Source organism: Schistocerca cancellata, chromosome 4 (assembly GCF_023864275.1).
Source record: "Schistocerca cancellata isolate TAMUIC-IGC-003103 chromosome 4, iqSchCanc2.1, whole genome shotgun sequence".
Lineage (NCBI taxonomy): Eukaryota > Metazoa > Arthropoda > Insecta > Orthoptera > Acrididae > Schistocerca > Schistocerca cancellata.
This window is the reverse complement of record NC_064629.1, coordinates 216,103,711-216,126,970: the sequence shown is the minus strand read 5'-3', so window position 1 is coordinate 216,126,970 and position 23,260 is coordinate 216,103,711. Positions and strand designations below refer to the sequence as shown.

At 40.1% G+C, this 23,260-nt stretch overlaps 1 protein-coding gene across 1 annotated transcript in view; it reads right to left on the bottom strand.

Annotated features, from left to right (window-relative positions):
• Positions 1 to 410: 410 nt before the first annotated feature.
• The window catches only part of LOC126183300 (metaxin-2), a 59,340-nt gene continuing 36,490 nt past the window's right edge, over positions 411 to 23,260 (bottom strand). The window contains exons 4-7 of the mRNA XM_049925140.1: positions 18,861 to 18,953; positions 9,351 to 9,515; positions 5,294 to 5,370; positions 411 to 667 (exon numbers count right to left, since the gene is read on the bottom strand). Coding sequence (XP_049781097.1) covers positions 508 to 667; positions 5,294 to 5,370; positions 9,351 to 9,515; positions 18,861 to 18,953 — 495 coding nt within the window. The 3' untranslated portion in view covers positions 411 to 507. The remainder of the gene's footprint in view (positions 668 to 5,293; positions 5,371 to 9,350; positions 9,516 to 18,860; positions 18,954 to 23,260) is intronic.

Sequence of the window (23,260 nt, the reverse complement as noted above, 5' to 3'; positions counted from 1 at the left end):
ATTTTGTTCTGGGCAGCTGTTCTGGCACTATAGTGCTATTAAAAAAAAAAAAAAAAATACTGGGGCATTATTTTATGGACAGTCCTCATAATATCAAAATCAGCAAAAATGAATGTCAGAATTGGGTGAAAATAAACAAAACAGGCAGACAATTAAAAAAAAAAAATTACATTTTCCTGTCTCTACCCATGGGGTAAGGAGTTTAAAGCAGGAGAAGCACACAGTTGTACACTGAAATCACAAAGATTGGCTGAAAGGTAGCATAACACTTTGGAAGGGATACCTCAGGAAGAGAAGACACTCATCATTTCAGGTCATGACGTGAGGTAGTCAAAATGCTGACAGAGAATGTCATTTCGGCATACAGGAACACTAATTATTTGACAGAAATGTTATTTCTTTGACACATATAAGAAAACTAAATAAGCAACTTTATTAATAAACTTTAGAATTACAACTGTCTTAAATTTTTATAACAAAAACTACTTTGTACAAAATTAGCACAATTTACTGACTAATCCTTTTGAAATATTTATTTTCAATCAATTTGCACAACTGAATTATGTTTGAATAGCCTCGGAGAATGGCTGCAAATTTGTTATTTGGCAATGGAGTTGTTAAGATGCTAAACACGTGTCCAAATACCAAGGCATCCAACTCTGTTGGACTGAAAAATAAAAAAAGAATGTCAAAACATCAAGTAATTATAAATGGACATGATGATTACACATCTATTTTAAAATGAATTATGAGTACAATGTCAAATTCAGCAACAATAACATAAAAACAATTATGAAACTAATGCTATTTTTAAGAAAAAATACACATCCAAATGTGTTCAAAATCTTGCAAATTAGTATAAACTATGATGCAAAATGATGCTGATGGAAGAAATGTACTTCACAGAAAGTAGTGCACACCACAGAAGAATTAACAAGCACCTTATAACATGGTGCTTCATGCAAAAATTGCAGTTTTCAGATAATTCTGAAATAATAATTTAATAATAGAAAAGCAACTATAAGAAGTGGAAAGTCACACAGCAGATAATCTAAAATGCAAGGTCACAAGAGACTTAGCACAGGCAGTAGAGTAAGGTTTGAGTACAAAGAGGTTTACAATAATGGCCATTTTCATATACATATATTTTCAGTAGCCTATTGGAAGCAACACAACATGAAAGGTCTTGGAATATGCAACATTTCACGCATTCCAGGTCATCCTTTCAGAGGATACCCGCTAATGTTGGGTTTTAAAATGCCATTTCACATATTTCTTGTCAGTAGGATTTTTCTGTTTTTCTTTGTTATTTCCTGATTTAATACATTCAGTAACACCATAGTAGGCACAGTTCTCCAACTGAGTGTGATACAAGAGAGGAGCGGTATAGCACAGGATAACAACGGGAATATGCAGGTAAAGGAAGCTTGCTCAGGTGCAGAAAGGTATAAATCCACAGGGATAAAATAGAATGGGGGTATGGGAAAAAGATGAGAAAGCATTGCACAGGAGTAAATTATTCCTACACATGTAACTGGAGTGTCAGATATCTATGAAACTGGTGAGAGGTTGTAGTTAAGGCAATTGAGGGGGCACATGATCAGACGGAGTACATGAATAAAAAGAAGAGAGTGATGCATTCTGTGCAGTTTTCCCCTATCAGCCTGACACTACACATTTCAGTTGTTCCCTCACCTAGCAAGTGCCAACAATAAGCATGTTCCATATGGGGATGCAATTCCTGCTTCCAACTGTCCTGAAAAATTGATATAAATAGGAGGCTACCATTCTCACTTGGTTGTTTAATATTGATAACCCCATAACAAACACTATGCATAATAGGCATCTCCATACATGCATTAACGTAAAATTTCAAATTTAATGTTCAGCACACATGTAGAATTGCAAAAAATAGACCAAACTACTTGACGCACACACACACACACACACACACACACACACACACACACACACACACACACACACAGAGAGAGAGAGAGAGAGAGAGAGAGAGAGAGAGAGAGGGGGGGGGGGGGGGGGAGGGAAGCAAGGATGTGTGAAAGTGCAGCTCCTACACTGCACAATTTTCACACGCTCATATCAAGAGCAAGATGGGAACAAAGTCGGGATGGAGGGTGGGGGGTGCAGACACCTAAACCACAAAACAACCATTGAAGTTGAGCATTTTATGTTGTGAGTAGGTGCACATTAAAACTAGGAGTCCAATTTGTCTTGGCCATAATTTAGTGGACAGCTGGTTGGTGGTATTAATGCCTGACAGAAAGTGATTCTTAAGTTTCAGCACAATTGATATATGATATATCTTCTTTCATGCTGGGTTCTGCCTTAAATATGGTAGAGTGTACCAGTGATAGGTTGGGAATAGTGGGTGCTGGGTAGAGAATTAGGACTATCCATGAATCTCGGCCATTCAATGGATGTGACTCACATGGCCAGGTTGGATCGAGTAGTGGCACATGGATAGACCTCGATATTTTAAAGTTTTAAAATATTTTGCATATGACATTCCTCATGTCAGGACCCAATTGACGGCAATCAAAGGCCTATCAGAGGATTTCCATTCTTCTGTTTCTTTCTAAGGTGACGCTTGTAATGCAATCAAGTTAGCAACACAATAAGAAATGTACAATACCAGTGAGTATCAATATCTACAGTTGGATATAAATAACTTCGTTATACACACATATTCATTAATAAATCAGTTGTTTCATATTTAAATATTCATATTATACACATTTAAATTAATATTGTAGCATTTTATTTGAATTTTTCTACATTTGTTTTTATTAATTGATTCAAATATGTATCTGCAATTAATACCACCAAAGTTGTAAACTCTTTGATTTTATATTATATTCTTCTTCACTGTGCAGTCTTGACGGGAGAGAAATTGCAAATGAACGGCGTTGGTGGGAATATGATGTGAAATAGGCAGCCTTGGCAGAAGAGGTATTGTAAATGTAGACAATGTGTTTTTGTAATAGTTCTAAAGGGAAAAGTACAGGGTGACACATGGGAGACGGACGGTTTTGAACTGCCACACAAGATGACATTTCATTTACTCAGTCACTATGGAGCAGTGGGACTTGCAACATCGAGTGTTTGTCTATGACAGTTTCGTGAAAAGTGGTGAGTCTATTATTGCTACGCAGCGATTTTTTCGTGCGCTGTTTTATGTTGGTCGACATGGAGCTGTTCCGAGCCGTAACAGAATCCTCAGATGGGTGGAAAACTTCAGATCAACTGGCCCGAGATGCAGAGTAACGATACCAGGAAATGTTGAAAGTGTAAGGCAAGCGGCAATCAGAAGCCCAGGACGGTCAGCTAGACATCATGCTAGTTAGTTACGAATCAATCGTGAATCGGTTCGATGAATTTTGCATAAAGAATTAAAATTCCATCCCTACAAAATGCTCATTGTCCAACAACTTAAAGGAAACTGATTTTGCTGTACAAGAAGACTTCACTTACAGAATGCAAGTGATTTGGGGACAGAATGAAAATGAAATTTTATTGATGAGCAATGAAGCTCATTTTCATTTAAACGGGACCGTGAATAAGCAAAACCTGTGTTACTGGGCTCTAGTGCATCCACACCTTATCCACCAGCGTCCTCTACACTCAGAAAAAGTAACAGTCTGGTGTGCTCTTGGCTCTGTTGGCATTATTGGACCTTATTTTTTTGAAGAGAACGGGCCACAGTTACTGTTGATTCGGTTTGTTACATTCGTATGCTTGAAACATACTTGAAACCAGAACTAAGAAGATGACGAATCCCTTTAAAATGCGTTTGGTTCCAGCAGGATGGGGCAACATCACACACCGCAAACACTTCTTAGACGCATGTTTCCTGGCCGGATTATCTCATGTTTTGGCAATGTTCCTTGGCCTCCCAGGTCTCCCGACTTGTCAGTATGTGACTTTTTTCTGTGGGGGTACCTTAAGAACTGTGTCTATAACCACAAACCATGAAATTTGCACGAGTTGAAGAATGCAATCATTCAAGAAATTGCTGCCATCCCTGCAGAGATTTTAGTCCGTGTGATGGAGGATTCTGGGAAAAGACTTGAGTCCTGCATTCGAAATGATGGACATCACCTTGAAGACATTATTTTTCATAAATAACTTTGTTAACTAAAATGGCAAATAATGAGCTTTGATTTTGTGTAAATAAACATGCATTAATTTTAAAGTTGGCTGAGTATTATTTCATTAAAAACCATCCGTCTCCTGTATGTCACCCTGTACCTATTATAAATAGTGTGCGAATATTAGAGAATATAGTTGTTTCATAGTTTAGAAACTTTATTTCACTGAAAAACAATTGGAAGCCATCTGAATAACAAAATCATTGTACTAGTTAATGTTTCTTCATATCAGAAATTGGATCTGAGACTAGCATCATATCCCAAAGAAGACAATGTGACCACCAATGAAATAACAAGGACACGCAGTACTTTATAACTATAGATGTGGATGAGGGATGTGTTGCAACATACTTAAATGATCAACGTCTGTTTCAAACACAGATCATTAAACATTAAGAATTGAAGACCCTATTATACAATGCCTGCTGAAAAAAAGGGGAAGATGGACTACTGTGTGGCTTAAACACTGTGGTTTAAGTATTAGCAGAAGGGTGAGATATAACACACAAGATATATTGGTGGACCGAGTTTGGAGGGCAGTGCCTGTCTGTGATGGCCAGGGTAAAGTCTTTATAATACTGAGAAAGAGACTGCTGATTAATTGTCTTCACTCATTGTATTCCACCCAGTAGTTTCCATTATGATATAAGATGTAATAGTTAAATGTATAAAAATGCCATGTATGAATAAGTAATCAAATTGTTTACAAAATTCTTGAATTTTGAAGAAAAATTCTTGCACTCTGTTTTACATTACAGACTTTTCCATCCTCTGATTATCCTATCTCACATCTCAAAACTTGACATTTTTAACAAAATGATATGAAAGTTGCATCTAGCGTATTACTACAAGTAACGTTAACTAAACAGCCATGTGGATGTGCACAATATCAGCAATTAAATCCTTTATTAAACTTCTTTGACTTTTTATAATTTACAAAATTGTATGCTGCTTTAAATAATTTTCATTTTATGCATATATTTAACATGCTGGCTCAATTTTGAACACAGGGTATCAAGTGGAAGGAGAGAATCCATGTGACTAAAATATAAATGTGTTGCTTGTTACATTAATTATTAAAAGCTGGTAACTGGAACATACCAATGAGGGAAGGTAAAACTTACTTGTCTCCAAAATAATATGGCTTGTCACCCAGTCGCTCAGATAAGGCATTACAGCAGGTTTCTACTTCTTCGTACACCTACAAAATAAACAGTTCCCTAACAATGAGCAACAAATACGTGAAAACTGCTTTGGCCATAAAAAAATAAAACAACTTGTAATAGCATAAATTCTAAAAGAAGGAAACTGTTGCAAAATATATCTCATAGTATATCACTTTGTGAGTGCACTAGCGGCAGAATCATCTTTCCTTTATTTATTTAATCTGATTAGATTAGAGCCTTCATATAATGTACCATGGTTTTACACCTAAAGTATTCTTTACACCATACCTACTTAAGAAATGGTACTTTTAATATGATAAGTAATAATAAAACGGTATTAATACAACTGAAAAAGATTTGACTGTATATAAAGAGAATGTGAGTAACAGTACTGAACCCAAACTAACAACATTAATACTAGTGGTATTGCCACTGCTGCTGCTGCTGATGATGATGATGATGATAATAATAAATAGTTAATTACGAGGGATAGAAATTTAGATACACTGCACCAAGTAGGAGCTTTGGGAAATGAGGAACATCTGGTTGCAAAGAAGTGTGCACTCCATCTTCAGGCCACAAGTGGCCCATCGGGACCATCCGACTGCCGTGGCATCTTCAGCTGAGGATGCGGATAGGAGGGGCGTGTGGTCAGCACACTGCTCTCCCAGTCGTTATTATGGTTTTCTTTGACCGGAGCCGCTACTATTCGGTCGAGTAGCTCCTCAATTGGCATCATGAGGCTGAGTGCACCCCCGAAAGAAGTGTACTTAGTTGTAAAATTAATTCAGACATTACTGTTGCTTTAGCAGATATGCCATTAACTGTCCTCTGAAGCTGGGACTGTTATACAGCTCTCTGACATAATGGAGGAAGTCATTCCAGAGTTGGCTTCCTACTACTGAAAAGGACTTAGAGAAAGCAGTCTAGTGATGGAGTGGGACCGAAGTAATTTAACTCTGACAGGAATGAATATTTCTACTGCACTGTTTAGACAGGGCATTAAAGTTGAAGAAAGGTATGAGGGACTGTATAAACTGATACAACAAGAGAAGAGAGAGAGAGAGAGTGTAAAAATCTCTGTGCCTGGATAGTAGCCAGGATAGCTGTGCATAAGATTGTGAAATACGATCAAAAAGTCAAACATCACAGATACTGATCGATAGTCTCATACACTTACAAACTTTCAATATACCATGTTTAGCCAAATATAATATGACCTTGAATATAAGACAACCCTCCCTTTTTTTTAAAAAAAAAAGGCTCCTTGAGAAAAATTTATTTTTAACATATTCTGAATAAACAAAATTACAATTTTTTATTGACATGAAGTAGCTGTCAAAAAGTTAAAATTATACCTATTATAAACTTATGCTTTTTGTTGATTGTCCACAAATTTTGATAACACTAGGACAAATGAAATAAACAAAAAGAAATGGTGTACATTAATTTTCAGACTGTTTTCTTTTCTACCTGTTTTGCTTACTAACCCAGCAGTCTGTGGTATCACTATTTTTAATAATAATAATAATCATCATCATCATCCAAATAGCATAGCTGTGAAATCTGTATATTTGTTGTCACACATATTTGGCTGTTTTGTCCAAATATGTTGCTATTTTTGAGATTGCCATTATGGTGGCGAACTGTGAACACTGCTGTTTTTTCCCAATACATATCAGATTTTGCTTCCACACTGACAGGTGAATGTCACAATGTCTCTTGCTTCAAAACGTTTTGCCTGCCTGCTGCACTGTCATTGGTTGTGTAAAGCCAGCTGCCACATTCCCTTTCATTCTGACATACGTGACAGTGAGCACTGACACACTGCAGCAAGAAACATGTAACTATGCCACTGGTCCCTTCCTATCTAGACTTCTACCACCTCCTGCAGAAATTAATACTATTGTTGAGTATTTGTACAATTTTAAAGCCAATTCAATTCCGACTACAAGTGGATTCAGGCAAACTGTGGTTAAACATGGTAGATGTTCATAAAAGCCAAAGCATGTGGTGTACATTTCCAATGTTGGCAACAACGAAATTTGCTGCTCGCTCACCTCTCCCCTCGCCACTACCGTAATAGTTCTCTGCTGAGCTGGTGTCACTGTTCCCTTTCCAACCCTTCCCATCTTGCTCTTGATATGACCTTGAGCAACTGTGAAAAATAGATTCCAACATTATGAAATTTGCTGCTCGATCATTGCTCCCCTACCAACAATCATAATAGTTCTCAACCAAGCTGGTGTCACTGTTCCCCTTCCAACTCTTCTGAAGTGCTGACCTCGAACAACTTGAAAGACAGATTGCAATATTTTCTAGTGAACAGGTGATACATAAGAAAACCAACTAATACATAAATAAAAGTTTACAATTACAATTCAGTCCCATTCTTGAACTTTTGCTCATCCCGCGATCTAGTGATGTCTGTTGGTACTATCTCCACTATATCTTGTGATTAACAATTATGGTCACTTTAATATGTTTTATTTCCTTTGTTAGACATTACATTCTGGATTAATTTTCCTTCTCATTTCTACTGAATGTCACCATCATGTTGTAAAGTTGGTAATGTTTTTTACCCAGTATTCTAATATGTGACAGTGACTGAATTTCTCATTTGCAATGCACTTAGAATAACAATAATCATTAAAGTCTCTCATAACCAAATAAAATATTGCTATGGGTTCTGAATCAAGTAATGATTTTTGAAGGAGTACATGTCTTTTTTTGGAATGTTACCTTTATTTAAGAAGCAACATTGATGTTTGTACACTGTACCTGTACATGTATTAGAATGTTTATTGCAAACCTGTTCAAATACAACAAAAGTTTGTAACGTGATAGCATTAAATTCTATTTCCTTCTCTGTTTCACAAAATTATCAAATTTTAATCAGAACAATAGACTGTCGCCGTGGCTAGTTCATAGTTTCTTGCGTATCACGTGCACTAGCGCCATGCAAGTCAATGTCACATGATTGTATCAAGTGCCTAGGTGTACTGGGAAATCTTGAACCTGTTGGAACATTAGTATCATTTGCCGAGCCCTGCCCTTCTGCATTCTCCAGAAGAACTCTGCACGTGACCTCAATAGCCAAAGCTTCATCTCTAAATGTAAGATGACCCCCAAATACTCTACTAAATAACATAAAAATGGTGACCTCATCAGTAATAGTTTAATCTGCAAATATAAGACAACGGTGTATTGTTTGAATGATGAATCTGGGGAAAAAAACTCATGTTATAATAGGGGAAACACGATATTTTATTTTTTTAGCCCCTAATAGTCTACAATGGTCTGCATTTCAACATGAAGTAATAATAATGTCTTCACAAACATGTAGGGGTAATCATATGACATAACATTTCTTCTGTTGTTACAAATGAACTATATGAAGAAACTATTCACATTCTATATTAAGAGGTCAAGTGAATAATGTCTGTTCCTCACAACTTTTAGTTATACATCCAAATTTCAACTTCAATAAAACTTTCAGCGCGCAGTAGAAGGTACACTGTAACAAAACCTTCTGACACTAGGAGACAAGTACTGTCATAATGAAGTTTTGAGTTGAGCCCTAGTGAGTGCTCGTACACAATTTCAATTTCTCTTCTAGGCTATAGTCTGTAGATACTGATACATGCAAATTGCAACTGCTTCCAAAGGCCCTGTTGAGAATCTTCCACTGTGAACTCTAAGGATTCCAGGAAGAACATCAGGAATAGTGTCCACCATTTCAAACGAACAGACCTCTCTTTCTTTAAGATAAAACTTTTTCCTCTCCTTCAATGTGGTGATATTCTTTTTACAAAGAGTTCATAGATGAAAGCATAGTAGTATTTAGAAAGCAGCTTGATTATGTTTTATGATTAATGCAACATGGACACTTAATTTGAAGTTCTTAACGTTAATTTAGGGGCACAGTGTTGTTAAAAAGCAGTACGTTATCTTTTAAAAGAAATCTATAAAGAGGAAAAAATAGAGAAAAGTCACAGAAGTTAAAGAAACATACCTCCTCTAATGTTTTGTTTGCCCATCCGAGAACTGATAATTTCTTCATAACCTGACTCCTCTTCTGCCAGTTAACAACATGATTCAATGGCCACGGATAAACTGAACCATTTCTAGGTAATGTAACTTCTTTCATTGTTCTTTTGTCACACCAGCAAATATAAAGCTGAAATGAACATAAATAATGTATATAAAATGTAAATTTCACAGTTTTAATTTTTTTAGACTGTCTTCCACAAACACAGGGGGCACTGAAGATATTGCACACTTTTGCTATCCTCATGAGCATCTTTTATGACTATTCACCTTAGCTTGCTCCAAATCAGTTAGGATAATACTACCAGGATATAACACTGCCATCATCAAAAAGGCTTTCTTTATTTCTGCATGTTCTTCACACTCTAATAAAGGTGCTAACCAATAATTTTATCTATCAAATAACTTGTCAAAACAGTTACACAGTCAGGCACTGATTACATTACTACTGGCCCTAACTGTTTATGCCTGTTTATAATTACTAGACCTGAAATGGTTAGCAGCAAAGAGAAGCATAGCAACATTTTGTTGCTTAAGGCAGAGACTGGAATTTATATACTAATTACACACAGATAAGGCTTAGGTGGCAGTGGTACACATGTACCCTCTGCCACACAATGTAAGAAGGCTTGCAGAACATTGATGTAGATATAAAAACACTAGGAAGGCTACAAATGAAGTGTCACACATAAAACCAGAGGGTAGTGTATCTGCAGGTAAACTGCAGCACAGGGCAGGGCAAGTTTAGTTGCCAGGTATAATGTTTTCTTTTATTTTTACTTCCTTTCTTTCAGTTGTCCTCTTGCTCTCGGCACTGGTAAACTGCCACTTACCACATTAACTACACACTTCTTCTCTGTTCTGAAACCACTTATCAAGCTAAGAGCATATTTTTCCTTTCCTGAACTACATGTCCTTTACATAGGGGATTGAACTACTCAGTTTAATTATTGGAAAACCAAATTGACAAAAGAATTTATTTAAAAATGTGAATGATACACACTGAGGTGACAAATGTCATGAGATACCTCCTAATATAATGTTGGACCTCACTTTGCCAGGCACAGTGCAGCAACTTCATGTGGCATGTACTGTACAAGCACCTTGCAGAAATATTGAGCCATGCTGCCCCTACAGCCATCTACACTCCTGGAAATTGAAATAAGAACACCGTGAATTCATTGTCCCAGGAAGGGGAAACTTTATTGACACATTCCTGGGGTCAGATACATCACATGATCACACTGACAGAACCACAGGCACATAGACACAGGCAACAGAGCATGCACAATGTCAGCACTAGTACAGTGTATATCCACCTTTCGCAGCAATGCAGGCTGCTATTCTCCCATGGAGACGATTGTAGAGATGCTGGATGTAGTCCTGTGGAACGGCTTGCCATGCCATTTCCACCTGGCGCCTCAGTTGGACCAGCGTTCGTGCTGGACGTGCAGACCGCGTGAGACGACGCTTCATCCAGTCCCAAACATGCTCAATGGGGGACAGATCCGGAGATCTTGCTGGCCAGGGTAGTTGACTTACACCTTCTAGAGCACGTTGGGTGGCACGGGATACATGCGGACGTGCATTGTCCTGTTGGAACAGCAAGTTCCCTTGCCGGTCTAGGAATGGTAGAACGATGGGTTCGATGACGGTTTGGATGTACCGTGCACTATTCAGTGTCCCCTCGACGATCACCAGTGGTGTACGGCCAGTGTAGAAGATCGCTCCCCACACCATGATGCCGGGTGTTGGCCCTGTGTGCCTCAGTCGTATGCAGTCCTGATTGTGGCGCTCACCTGCACGGCGCCAAACACGCATACGACCATCATTGGCACCAAGGCAGAAGCGACTCTCATCGCTGAAGACGACACGTCTCCATTCGTCCCTCCATTCACGCCTGTCGCGACACCACTGGAGGCGGGCTGCACGATGTTGGGGCGTGAGCGGAAGATGGCCTAACGGTGTGCGGGACCGTAGCCCAGCTTCATGGAGACGGTTGCGAATGGTCCTCGCCGATACCCCAGGAGCAACAGTGTCCCTAATTTGCTGGGAAGTGGCGGTGCGGTCCCCTATGGCACTGCGTAGGATCCTACGGTCTTGGCGTGCATCCGTGCGTCGCTGCGGTCCGGTCCCAGGTCGACGGGCACGTGCACCTTCCGCCGACCACTGGCGACAACATCGATGTACTGTGGAGACCTCACGCCCCACGTGTTGAGCAATTCGGCGGTACGTCCACCCGGCCTCCCGCATGCCCACTATACACCCTCGCTCAAAGTCCGTCAACTGCACATACGGTTCACGTCCACGCTGTTGCGGCATGCTACCAGTGTTAAAGACTGCGATGGAGCTCCGTATGCCACGGCAAACTGGCTGACACTGACGGCGGCGGTGCACAAATGCTGCGCAGCTAGCGCCATTCGACGGCCAACACCGCGGTTCCTGGTGTGTCCGCTGTGCCGTGCGTGTGATCATTGTTTGTACAGCCCTCTCGCAGTGTCCGGAGCAAGTATGGTGGGTCTGACACACCAGTGTCAATGTGTTCTTTTTTCCATTTCCAGGAGTGTATAACTGTGGAACTGTTGCTGGTGGAGGATTTTGTGCATGAACTCACCTGTTGATTATGTCCCATAAATGTTCCATGGGATTCATGTTGGGTGATATGGGTGGCCAAATCATTCACTCGAAACATTCAGAATGTTCTTCAAACCAGTCGTCAACAATTGTGGCCCAGTGACAATTCCGTCAATGTTTGGGAAGATAACATGAAGTCCATGAATGGCTGCAAATGGTCTCCAAGTAGCCGAACATCTCCAGTCAATGATCGGTCCAGTTGGGAGAGAGGACCCAGTCCATTCAATGTAAACACAGCTCACACTATTATGGAGCAGCCACCATTTTGCACAGTGCCTTGTTGACAACTTAGGCCCAGCTTTGTGGGGTCTGTGCCACACTCGAATCCTACAATCAGGCCACAGTTTTCCAGTCAACTAGGGTCCAACCAATATGGTCACAAGCCCAGGAGAGATACTGCAGGAGATGTGTGTTGTTTCTGTGGTTATTTCATGCACAGTTGCTTGTCTATTAGTACTGACAACTCTACGCAAACGCTACGGCTCTCAGTCATTAAGTGAAGGTCGTCTGCCACTGCGCTGTCTGTGGTGAGAGATAATGCATGAAATTTGGTATTCTTAGCACACTCTTGACACTATTGATCTCTGAATATTGAATTCCCTAATGATTTCTGAAACAGAATGTCCCATGCATCTAGCTCCAGCTACCATTCCATGTTCAAAGCCTGTTAATTCCCATTGTGTGGCCATAATCACATTGGAAACCCTTTCATATATATCACCTGTGTACAAATGACCTCTGCCAATGCACTGTCCTTTCACACCCTGTGTACACGATAAGGTCGCCATCTGTAAATGTGCATATCACTATCCCATGACTTTTGTCACCTCAGTGAAAACAGGAAGCATGGTATTGGGTAACTCTGAAACAATCATTTACTGAAAACGAGTTTTAACTATATTTAGTATCTCAATTAGTATAGTTGTCTATGAAGTAAAACTTGTTCAGTGTTCATATATGGAAAATTATGTGATGTAAAGCTGGGCAATGAGTTCAACCCATGCAAATAACAATTACATGTAAAATATAATACATGGTTTTATTTTATAATGTAAGCTGGAAGTACGTAACAACTTCAGCCAGTCACACTGAGCAGCTAGTTCATTTCCACAATGAGAAAAAGCCTTTAGTTTTTATAAAAATAAATCATCTGCTTTCACCAAGCAGTTATAGTAGAACAAATTGCACATCATAACTTATGTAAATAATGGAAGCCAACAAGCAATGAATGCAACCATGTTATACAAAATTTTACTGTTCTGCATGCACTCATCAAAATACATATGAGAATCTCCTAAGTCTGTCCACTCTTAATAATGTTATACCAAGAATGTGTGAATTGTATACATTACGTTGAGCCAAATAAAGTATGCACACTAAGTGCTGCAGGCTATTGCTCCACTGTGTCGAAGTGAAAGCAAAATGAATTATATTACTTTCATATAGTTAATATCTTTAACTTCCTACTAGGTAATACAGATTCTGAATGGACTTTCATCGGCTCTCTCTTGTGTATTGGGGCTCTTGACACCAGGAAATATGAAACAAATGACTAGGTCTCACTTACATCATCATCATAATTGTCATCACCACCACCACCACCACTTATGATATTTAATGTAACTGTAGTTGACAGCAATATTTCTATCTATCTTTCCTTCCTGCTTCCTCTCTATTGAAGAATGAAGACAAGTTTTCAGTGCACAGTGCTCTGAGATATTAGTTATGGAAGGTCAGTACAATAGATAAAATAAATAATGTCTACACCCTTTAGTACAATATTTACCATTGACACTATAGTGTTTTAGAATTTGTGTGTTGGTTGTTAAAAAGAGAGAAAATTTTTCTTCTTTAGGGCCAGCAGCATACGTATTTGATAACGATATGATGTCGCAAGAGTGGAACTGTCTAACTGAAGTCACGCCATAATTAACATTTTATTTTCAACATCTGGACATCATTTACCATCTTACTACAGCAGTGACAGTTACAAAACAGCCCATTAACAATGTACTATGGACATCACATCAATCTAGACGCAACTCCCTATTGGCTTCTGTCTCGGGTTCTTTGGCCGATCTTCATCTAATGATTTTACTGACGTTTCGTCAGTAGGAGTGGTTGGCATTGTCAAAGCTTCACCCTCCATTGCCGGTGGTGAACTGGACCCGAGCTCGTGGCCGCAGACTATATGTACCTGGCGCACCAACATCCGAGAGCTTCTCTGCGGTCATTTCCGGTGTGGTTCTCCTGTTGCTACCTGTGACAGTTGTTCACTGCAGTACGGGAAGCCAGGATCTGTTTACCTTAAGGCTTTCCTCTTTCTTGTTGAAACTGTTCATGTGTTTTTGTATTTCTATAGCTTCTCTGAACAAACGCATGTGATAGTTCTTCTCTTCAGCCAGACCTACCGTGTTGTCTAATTTTATTACGTGGTCGGTCTCACTCAGTGCATGCTCTGTCACGGCTGATTTCTCCACCTGCCCCAATCTGCAATGTCGCTTATGTTCTTTGATCCTGGTGATGATTGATCATCCAGTCATTCCGACATAAACTTTTCCGCATGTGCATGGTATACGGTATATTCCAGACATTGCAAGTGTGTCCCTTTTCTCCTTTGCTGATCTAAGGCACTCTTTGATCTTCCTTGTCGGTTTGAAAATCGTCTTTATGCCATGTCTGCACAATATATGGCCGATTCTGTCTGTAACTTCATTGAGAAGCTGAACAAACTGAAACTTGCACCAAACGACATCCTGGTAAGCTTTGATGTTGTTTCTTTGTATACGAAAGTGCCACTCAGTGACGTTCTGGAGCAGATCGGTTCCATTTTCCCGCAAGAGATCAAGAAGCTCTTCCATGCATGTCTCACCACGAGCTATTTCACGTGGAATGGTGATTTCTATGAACAGCTGGAAAGCGTCGCCATTGGTAGTCCTCTTAGTCCAGTGGTGACCAACTTCTTCATGGAACAATTCGAAGCACAGGCACTGGACTTGGCGACTTGCAAACCTAAGGTGTGGTACAGATACATCGATGATACTTTCGTTTTGTGGAACCATGGTCAAGTACAGCTGGGTGACTTCCTAAGACACTTGAACAGCCTCCATGCTGCCAAAATAAAATTTACCATGGAAGTAGAAAAAGACAAAAAACTGCCATTTCTACATGTGCTGGTCACAAGGGATGGCGATAACCTGGGACACAGCATTTATCGAAAACCGACACACACACACACACACACACACACACACACACACACACACACACACACACCGATACCTGCACAAATTATCAAACCACCATCCGAGCCAGAAAAGAGGCATGATTAATATGCTCGTAATGCGAGCAGGACGAATATGTGAGGCACAGCACCTCAGACGCGAAATGCAACACCTGGAAAGTGTTCTAAGGAGTATTCCACAAATTATATTACAAGTGTAACAGAGCCAAATACTTGGCGAAGTAAGGAATCAGAAAAAAAAAAAGTTAGATACGGCCTTTCTGCCATACATTCCTAGAGTTACGGACACAATCGGCCGTATATTGCGCAAACATGGCGTAAAGACGATTTTCCAACCGACAAGAAAGATCAAAGAGTGTCTTAGATCTGCAAAGGAGAAAAGGGACACACTTGCAATGTCGGGAATATACCGTATACCACACACATGCAGAAAAGTTTATGTCGGAGTGACTGGATGATCAGTCAACACCAGTATCAAAGAACATAAGCGACATTGCAGGTTGGGGCAGGTGGAGAAATCGGCCGTGGCAGAGCATGCACTGAGTGAGACCGACCACGTAATAAAATTCCCGAAACGGAAGTTCTGGATGTAAAGAAGCACTATCACACGTGCTTGTTCAGAGAAGCTGTAGAAATTCAAAAACACACAAACAGTTTCAACAAGAAAGAGGAAAGCCTTAAGGTAAACGGATCCTGGCTTCCCGTGCTGCAGCGAACTACCTCGGAGGTAGCAAGAAGAGAACCGCACCAGAAATGACCGCAGAGAAGATCTCAGATGTTGGCGCGACCGGTACATATAGTCTGCGGCTGCGAGCTCGGCTTCAGCCACTCGTGCTGGCGAAATGTCAGTACAATCATTAGATGAACATCGGCCAAAGAACCCAAGACAGAAGCCAATAGGTTAAGGTTAGTGTGTCTACAAGTGGCCACGAATGCCTTAACAATTTTGTAATCTAGACGTACTTGAAAACGGCGATAAAGTCGAAACAGTCTGTCATAAATAAAGATTACTTATTATAAGCAAGAGAGAATAAAAATCAAAATTTGAAAAATCTGTCAAATGTTTTGTGAAATGATTTGTTTAAAAGTAAGAAATACAAAATATTAGGGAAACATTTGATGCACCTATGAATGATGCTTGAGATCACATACAGCAAATGAGACTGCACTGCATATATAAACCACTAGACAAACGTCCTTCTAGCACGCTTTGAAGTTCCAAGATTCTAAGTTAAACACTGAACGTTAAATTCTATATCAGTATATTTTTTGCTGTATACGATTTCGAGTACCATTCAAAGGTATGTCAAATGTCTCTCTAATCTGTTTTCTTAGTTACTTTCAGAAAAATTATTTTACAAGACATGTGACTGTATTATTTCTCAATTTCTTATTCTGAACTTTTTACTAACAGTTAAATATCACACCAACGTAACTTTCTATGTACAACATAGCTACGGCTTGAATAGAATAATTTTTTACACATTAGTTACATAGCTGTTCTTGACATTTGAATCTTCCTTTGAATCAATAATTAAGCTTTTCTTAATCACTGATTTATTTCAAGCATCTAAATTATTCTTTACAAAACTAGTCCTCACGCTGGTCCATTTTTCCATTTCCCATGTTCTATTTGTCCATGAAAATTCACACACAGACCCATTGCATAATTTTTATGGAGTCCTAAAGTTGTTCTGCTCAAACATCTGACCGTAAAAAACTAGGTGACAAATAATAATAATAATAATAATAATAATAATAACAACAACAATGGAAGAAAAACAGATACAAACATGTAGTACCGAACCACAATATTATTGCACTTGGCCTCCTGTGGCCATTATGAGAAACACGCGGTGACGTTACAGTAAACATGTATAGTGGCAACTAAGGAAAATGCATTTCTTCGCCAATGCTTTCAGGTAATCTGTGAATATACTATCAAAGTGCTTCAGCATGTCCTCATGAAATACCACCAGAAATGCAGTGTGATGTTATCAACAATCATGAATACCCTATGAGTGGAAAACATGAGGTGGTGTCATGGAAGTGGCCACACTCAGATGGAAAAGAGCTTATATTCAAAGTTGTACAATATTGGCAGGAAGAATAAAAGCAGAAGTAGGTAATCATGCCTCTACAGGAAGCAGTCTTATGGGTGGAAAAAATGATAGGAAAGTCAGAAAGAACAGTAAAATACATTTTGAAAGACTTTAAGGAAGAGGAAGAATCAGGGAAAAATTAAAACTCCTAGAAAACAACAGCAGTCTAGAAAATTACTTTTTCTAGGCGACTTCAACAAAGCACTTATCTGAAGAAAATTTTTGGAGCATAACGTGCAGAAGAAGGAAACATTGGGAAATCTGCTTATATTTTCAAAAACTGAGATAAATTTCCAGAGGGAAGGGAAACATTTTGGAAAATTTTGAAAGAGATGGGATTTTATTTTTAAAAAATGTACAATAAGAGAAACATCCTAACAGAGCACAGCTACATTTCTGCAAAGTGTATTGAATACTTGAGAGCCAAATAAACCAGTGGTATTCACAGATGAAACATTGGTGCATACGCATTATACCATGAAAAAGTGCTAGCAGCATGGAGACGTTCTGAGTGGAATGACTAATAGCAGTGCAGGCCAAACAGGTTTTGCTGTCCACACTGGAGCAGCAATGTGTTTCACAGAAGAAGCAGAGTTAGTTTATGATTTCAAATCTAAGTTCCATGATTTTCACAATTATATGAATGGATATAATTATCAGAAATGGTTAGAAGAGAAACTGGTTCCTAATATCCCAGCTGGTAGTATTGTTGTTCTTGATAATGCACCATATCATGCTGTTCAGACAAATAAAGCTCCCATTACTGGAACTTGCGAAAATTACATAACTGAATGGCTCATTCAGAGCAAAATCAGTTTTGAACCAAGCTGAACAAGAAATGAGCTTTTAAGTGTGTTACAACAAAACCAAAGCCTGTTTTTAAGGCAGATACAGTTTTAAAATGTAAGGGATATAGTGTTCTGAGGATCCCACCATACTACTGTGATCTGAACCCTATAGAGTTAATCTGGGGTACAATGAAACATAACACTGCAGGACAAAAGTTTATTCCATTAATTTAACTACCCTGAAACAGATAACCAAACAGACTTCATGTAATATTACACAAAATGTTTGGTTAGAACCTGCAACATGTCAAAGAAATTGAAAATGTATATTGATGCAGAGATAGGTTAATGGAAGACACAGTAAAAAATATAATCATCAGTATTGGTCTGGAGAGGTAAGATGAATATGCAGCACATGACTATGACAATAAACTTACACTGTGGATGAAATTGGAATGGATTCCGGTGAAACAGATACAGCAGATGAATCGCTCAGCATTTACCCCTTACGGACCATCCACTTAATAACTATTAATCACCAAGATTAGTGCAATTTTAATTGCATAACTGTACTTGTGCCATCTTTCCTTCCCTCCACAACCCCGATTACATGCTGTGTCACAATCAGCCAACTGAAGCAGCCTCACTCCCAGGTGCAATAATATTGTGATTGACTAATTTTTTTTAAAAAAAAGTAGTAGTTTTACCTCAGCAACTGCAAGTACAGTGTTTACAAGTGACATGTAAGCTCTCATGTCTCCTTTGTCAGCTGTATCCAAATCATTCGTCAACGATATTCCCTAGAAAATAAAATTAAAAAATATAACAGAAACCTTGCAAATCAATAGGAATCTAACAAATACAAAACATCATATATTGGAATAAAGCACTTGCTTATTCATATTAAATAAACTTGAAAAGTTGTGGTACGTCAGGGTATCATGTTGAATTAATAATTAAGTCATTAGAGACGGATCACATGCACGGATTGGAGATGGAACAGAATGCAAATCGGCCATTTTCAAAGAAATTTGCCTCATCTGATTTAAGGAAACCAAAGAAATTCTAAATTGGGAAAAACATGGCATAGTGGTAACCACAAACTACTTTTATTCAGGAGGAAAAATGTGTAAATTGCTGTTTCTTCTATAAATCATATGAGCTAGTTGAAATAATTTGGATAAACAAAGATTTGTTGAAACAGAAGCATATTCAAAAAAATTAACTAATTGCAGTGATGATGCTGAGTACTCAGTCAACACCCACCCACTCCAACCATGTGCTGAGCTTATTCCTATACACATCTCCATGACGTTTCGGATTTTCTGCTTCCTGTAGATTGGCTTACACAGTGAGTTTTCCTTTCCTCTCAGGTTTCTATTTACCAGTTATTATCGAGCAACTGTTGCCCATACAGTACCTGTAGGGCTGGACTGGATTGGATTGTTTGGGGGAAGAGACCAAACAGCGAGGTCATCGGTCTCATCGAATTAGTGAAAGAAGTCGGCCGTGCCCTTTGAAAGGAACCATCCCAGCATTTGCCTGGAGCGATTTAGGAAAATCACGGAAAACCTAAATTAGGACGGCTGGACGCGGGATTGAACTGTCGTCCTCCCGAATGTCGACAGTGTAGTGCAGCTTGATTACCATACCTGTGCAGAAGTGGAAATCAACGACATGCTTACACATATTATGCCACTATTTTTTGTTTCCCTTTTCCTGGTGTTAATTTTGGGCTACCATCAACATGGCATTTTTGCCATGCTGGCAGGAACATCTGCACCTATAGAAGGAACAGTAGAAGTAGAAGCAGCAGGAGGTGCAGACTCAGGAGTTGATTCAGGGGCTGATGAACTGAAATGCAGATTTCCTTGGTACCCTTGCCAGTGGTAGACCAGGCACCTGTAGTGTAGTTTCCTCCTCCACCCCCACCACTATTTGCCAGTTTCAATGAGTCTATGGAAAGGTGGGAGAATTACCTACACCAGTTCTTGCTACACTGTAAGGTAAGGTGTACCATTGATCCAGTCAACAAGACCTGTCTTATTGTTGTTCACCGCAGGTTTACACAAAGTTGTCCAGAATTTGAAGCCCTCCACTGAACCCAAGAAACTCCGCTTTGACAGGATTTGTCTGTTGCAGGCTATTTTGGACATCCACCCCATGTGGTGGTGGTACAACTGCAATTCAGCAAGCACCACAAGAGCTATGGGCACTTGTAAGAGGCCTGGATGACCGATTTGCAGGGTCCCTCATGTAAGTGTAGTTTTGAGTATCCCAAATGTGCTTCCTCTTATCTTTGCCTGCACCAAGCTCGGCATGTTTGCATCGGTTGTGGTGTCACTATTCCCACCTGTGGTGGTTTTTTTATCCGTGGCGTCATTCTCCTTCTGCTTGTTGGGCAAGCCAATGGTCGGGTCCTGACTGTCATTTGTTGCATGTTTGATGAGAATGCCCACATGGGAAGCCACATGTGGCATGTGCCATCAGATAGTCCATTTGACAACTGTTTGTGACAGCAGGCGAGATATGAATCTGTCATTGGATGCCCAAGTGTTTTCACTGGACTCTGGGGCCATCCCCAAAACCCCCACAGGTAATCCAGCTGTATTTTGCTGACAATGATTGTGGATGGATGGCCGGTCACATTTAAGGTCAACGTAGGAATGACAATCAGCCTCATTGCGTCTTGGAGTGCCCAGCATTGCAACAGCCACTAAGTCAGGTTGTGTCTTATAGTAAACAGCGCATTCCTTTGTGTTTATGCATGTTATAAAAATGTGGAATGGCAACTTACATTGTCAGTGGTCGATTCACCATTGGTGGAAAACATTTTTGGGCTGGACGCTTTTTTGTTTTTGGCTTCCAAATCATTGATGAAGCACATTTAGTGTCTCAATCTGTTCCTTTCAACAATTTGGATTTCTTAATGCAGTCACACATCCCACAGTTTGAGAATACCTCAGGTCAGGCAGCAACTTTGGAGGCGCGTGTTTCTCTTAAGCAGTCAGTGGTATCAAAATTTTGTCATCCTTACCCAATTCCCTTTGCCATGCATGGCAAGGTAAAGGCCAAGCTGCAGTGCTTGCAAGATCAAGTTGTCATTTCTCCACTTCGTTGAGTCAGTGGGTTGGATGGTGGTAATTCAGAAGCCTAATGGTGCAGCACACCCTTGCGGTGATTTCAAACTGCCAGTCTATATGTGATGTGCTGCAGATTTGTATCCTATTCCACGGCAGGCAGAGTTTCTGGCAAAGGTGTCGGGGGACCAGCATCTTTTGTGCATCATCTCACCACAATACCTAACCGCAGTTGCCTTTGATGAGGGTTCTTGGACTTCACTGATCATCAACACTGGCTTTATGCTTTACCAGTTTAATCACTTGCCTTTTGGCAACTTGTCTGTGCCTCAAATTTATCAACTGTATTTCAACCAGTTGACTGAAGACATTCCCTGTTGCATCCGTTATGTTGATGAAATCTGGGTAACAGGCCCTACTCTGGAGGAGTATTTATGAAACCTTCAGTCAATTTTCCAATGCCTCCTGGAGAACGGCCTTCACTGCACACTGGAAAAGTGCGGGTTTTTCTGCCCAAAGGTGCATTTTTTGGGTCATGTGCATATCCCTACAGACAACCATACTGAAGCCATCGTCAAACTGCCAGCACCCAGGAACCTGAAAGTGCTCCAGTTTTATTTGGGTGAGATTCTGTATTATGCTCAGTCCATTCCCCAGTCTGCACACATCTGCCAACCTCTTAACTGGCTTCACCAGAAGGGCATTAAGTTCGTCTGTTCTGTAGGCTGTCAACCAGCTTTTCAGTCTATCAAGCAGTATTTATGCTCTGCTCCCTGTATGGCTTCTCTTTACACCAGTTAAACCTTTAACCCTGGCCTGTGAAGTGTGCCAGTATGATACTGGTGCCGTCATGATCCATTGGAATCAGGAGGACAATGAACAGCCCATTGCTTATACACATTAAAGATGCTTCCCACTGTGCAGCGTAATTATTCACAACTGGAAACAGAGGTGCTTCCTATTACTTTTTGAAGTTAAAGAGTTTCACGTTTTCTTGTGTGGGATTAGGTTCCTCCTCATCACAGATCACAAGCTGTTGTTTTCCTTTCTCAGCCTTCATTCCAAGCTGCCCGATAGGACTGTCCACCAACTGTATTGGTGGGCCCTCTTTCTCAGTAAGCACTGTTATGACATTAGATACCGCTCCACCGCCCAGCATGTCAGTGCAGATGCACTATCGCAGCTACTGGTGAGGCCCGCTCCAACGTTCGACTGTCAGGAGGCTCTTGTGTTTGCATTGGAAGATGCCTCACAGTCAACCCAGTTGGACTTTCTGCTGAAATCACAAAAGGTCGCGACTGCCAAGGCTGCTGACCCACTTCTGAAAACTGTTTTGGCAGTCCAGGTGGGTTGGTCAGAGTGCATCTCTCAGGGTGTGGATTCAGTGTGGTGTATGTTTTTTCTCCTACATTATTAACTCAACATTGTCCAGGGGTTTCTCATCCTTTCCACAGAGGAGTGATGCTATCAAGTGGTCATCCTCCTGGCGTTGCACCCTTGAATACTCCAGTTGCTGCATGCATCACACTGGGGAATGAAGCTTATGAAGGTGTTGGTGCAATGTCATGTCCATTGGTCGGTGATTGATCATGACACCGAACATTTGGTGTGGGCTTGCGGGGCCTGTGCAGAGAACCAGAGAACCAGGCTGTGCCGTCATGCAAGTTTGCTCCTTCGCCGTTCCTGGTGCACCCTTGGGACAGGCTGCACATCAATTTCACAGGTCCATTTTTGGGCAGCATATGGTTGCTGGTGGTCAGTTATTTGTCCGATGGCCAAGCTGTCCTCCACATTATCAATCACCAATGTTCATGCATTGTCAGTTACTTTTGCCATTGAGGGAACCCCACAGAGCTGGTGTCCAATAATGGCAGTTGATTTCTGTTATGGTAGTTTGAAGACTTTTGCTTTTGTAATGGTATCTGATATCTGACCACCACCCAGCTTCTAACTTGGAGGTGGAAGGCTTCATACGTACATTCAAGATCCAAATGCAGTAGTTAGTGTGTGTCTCTTCCCCCAATGAT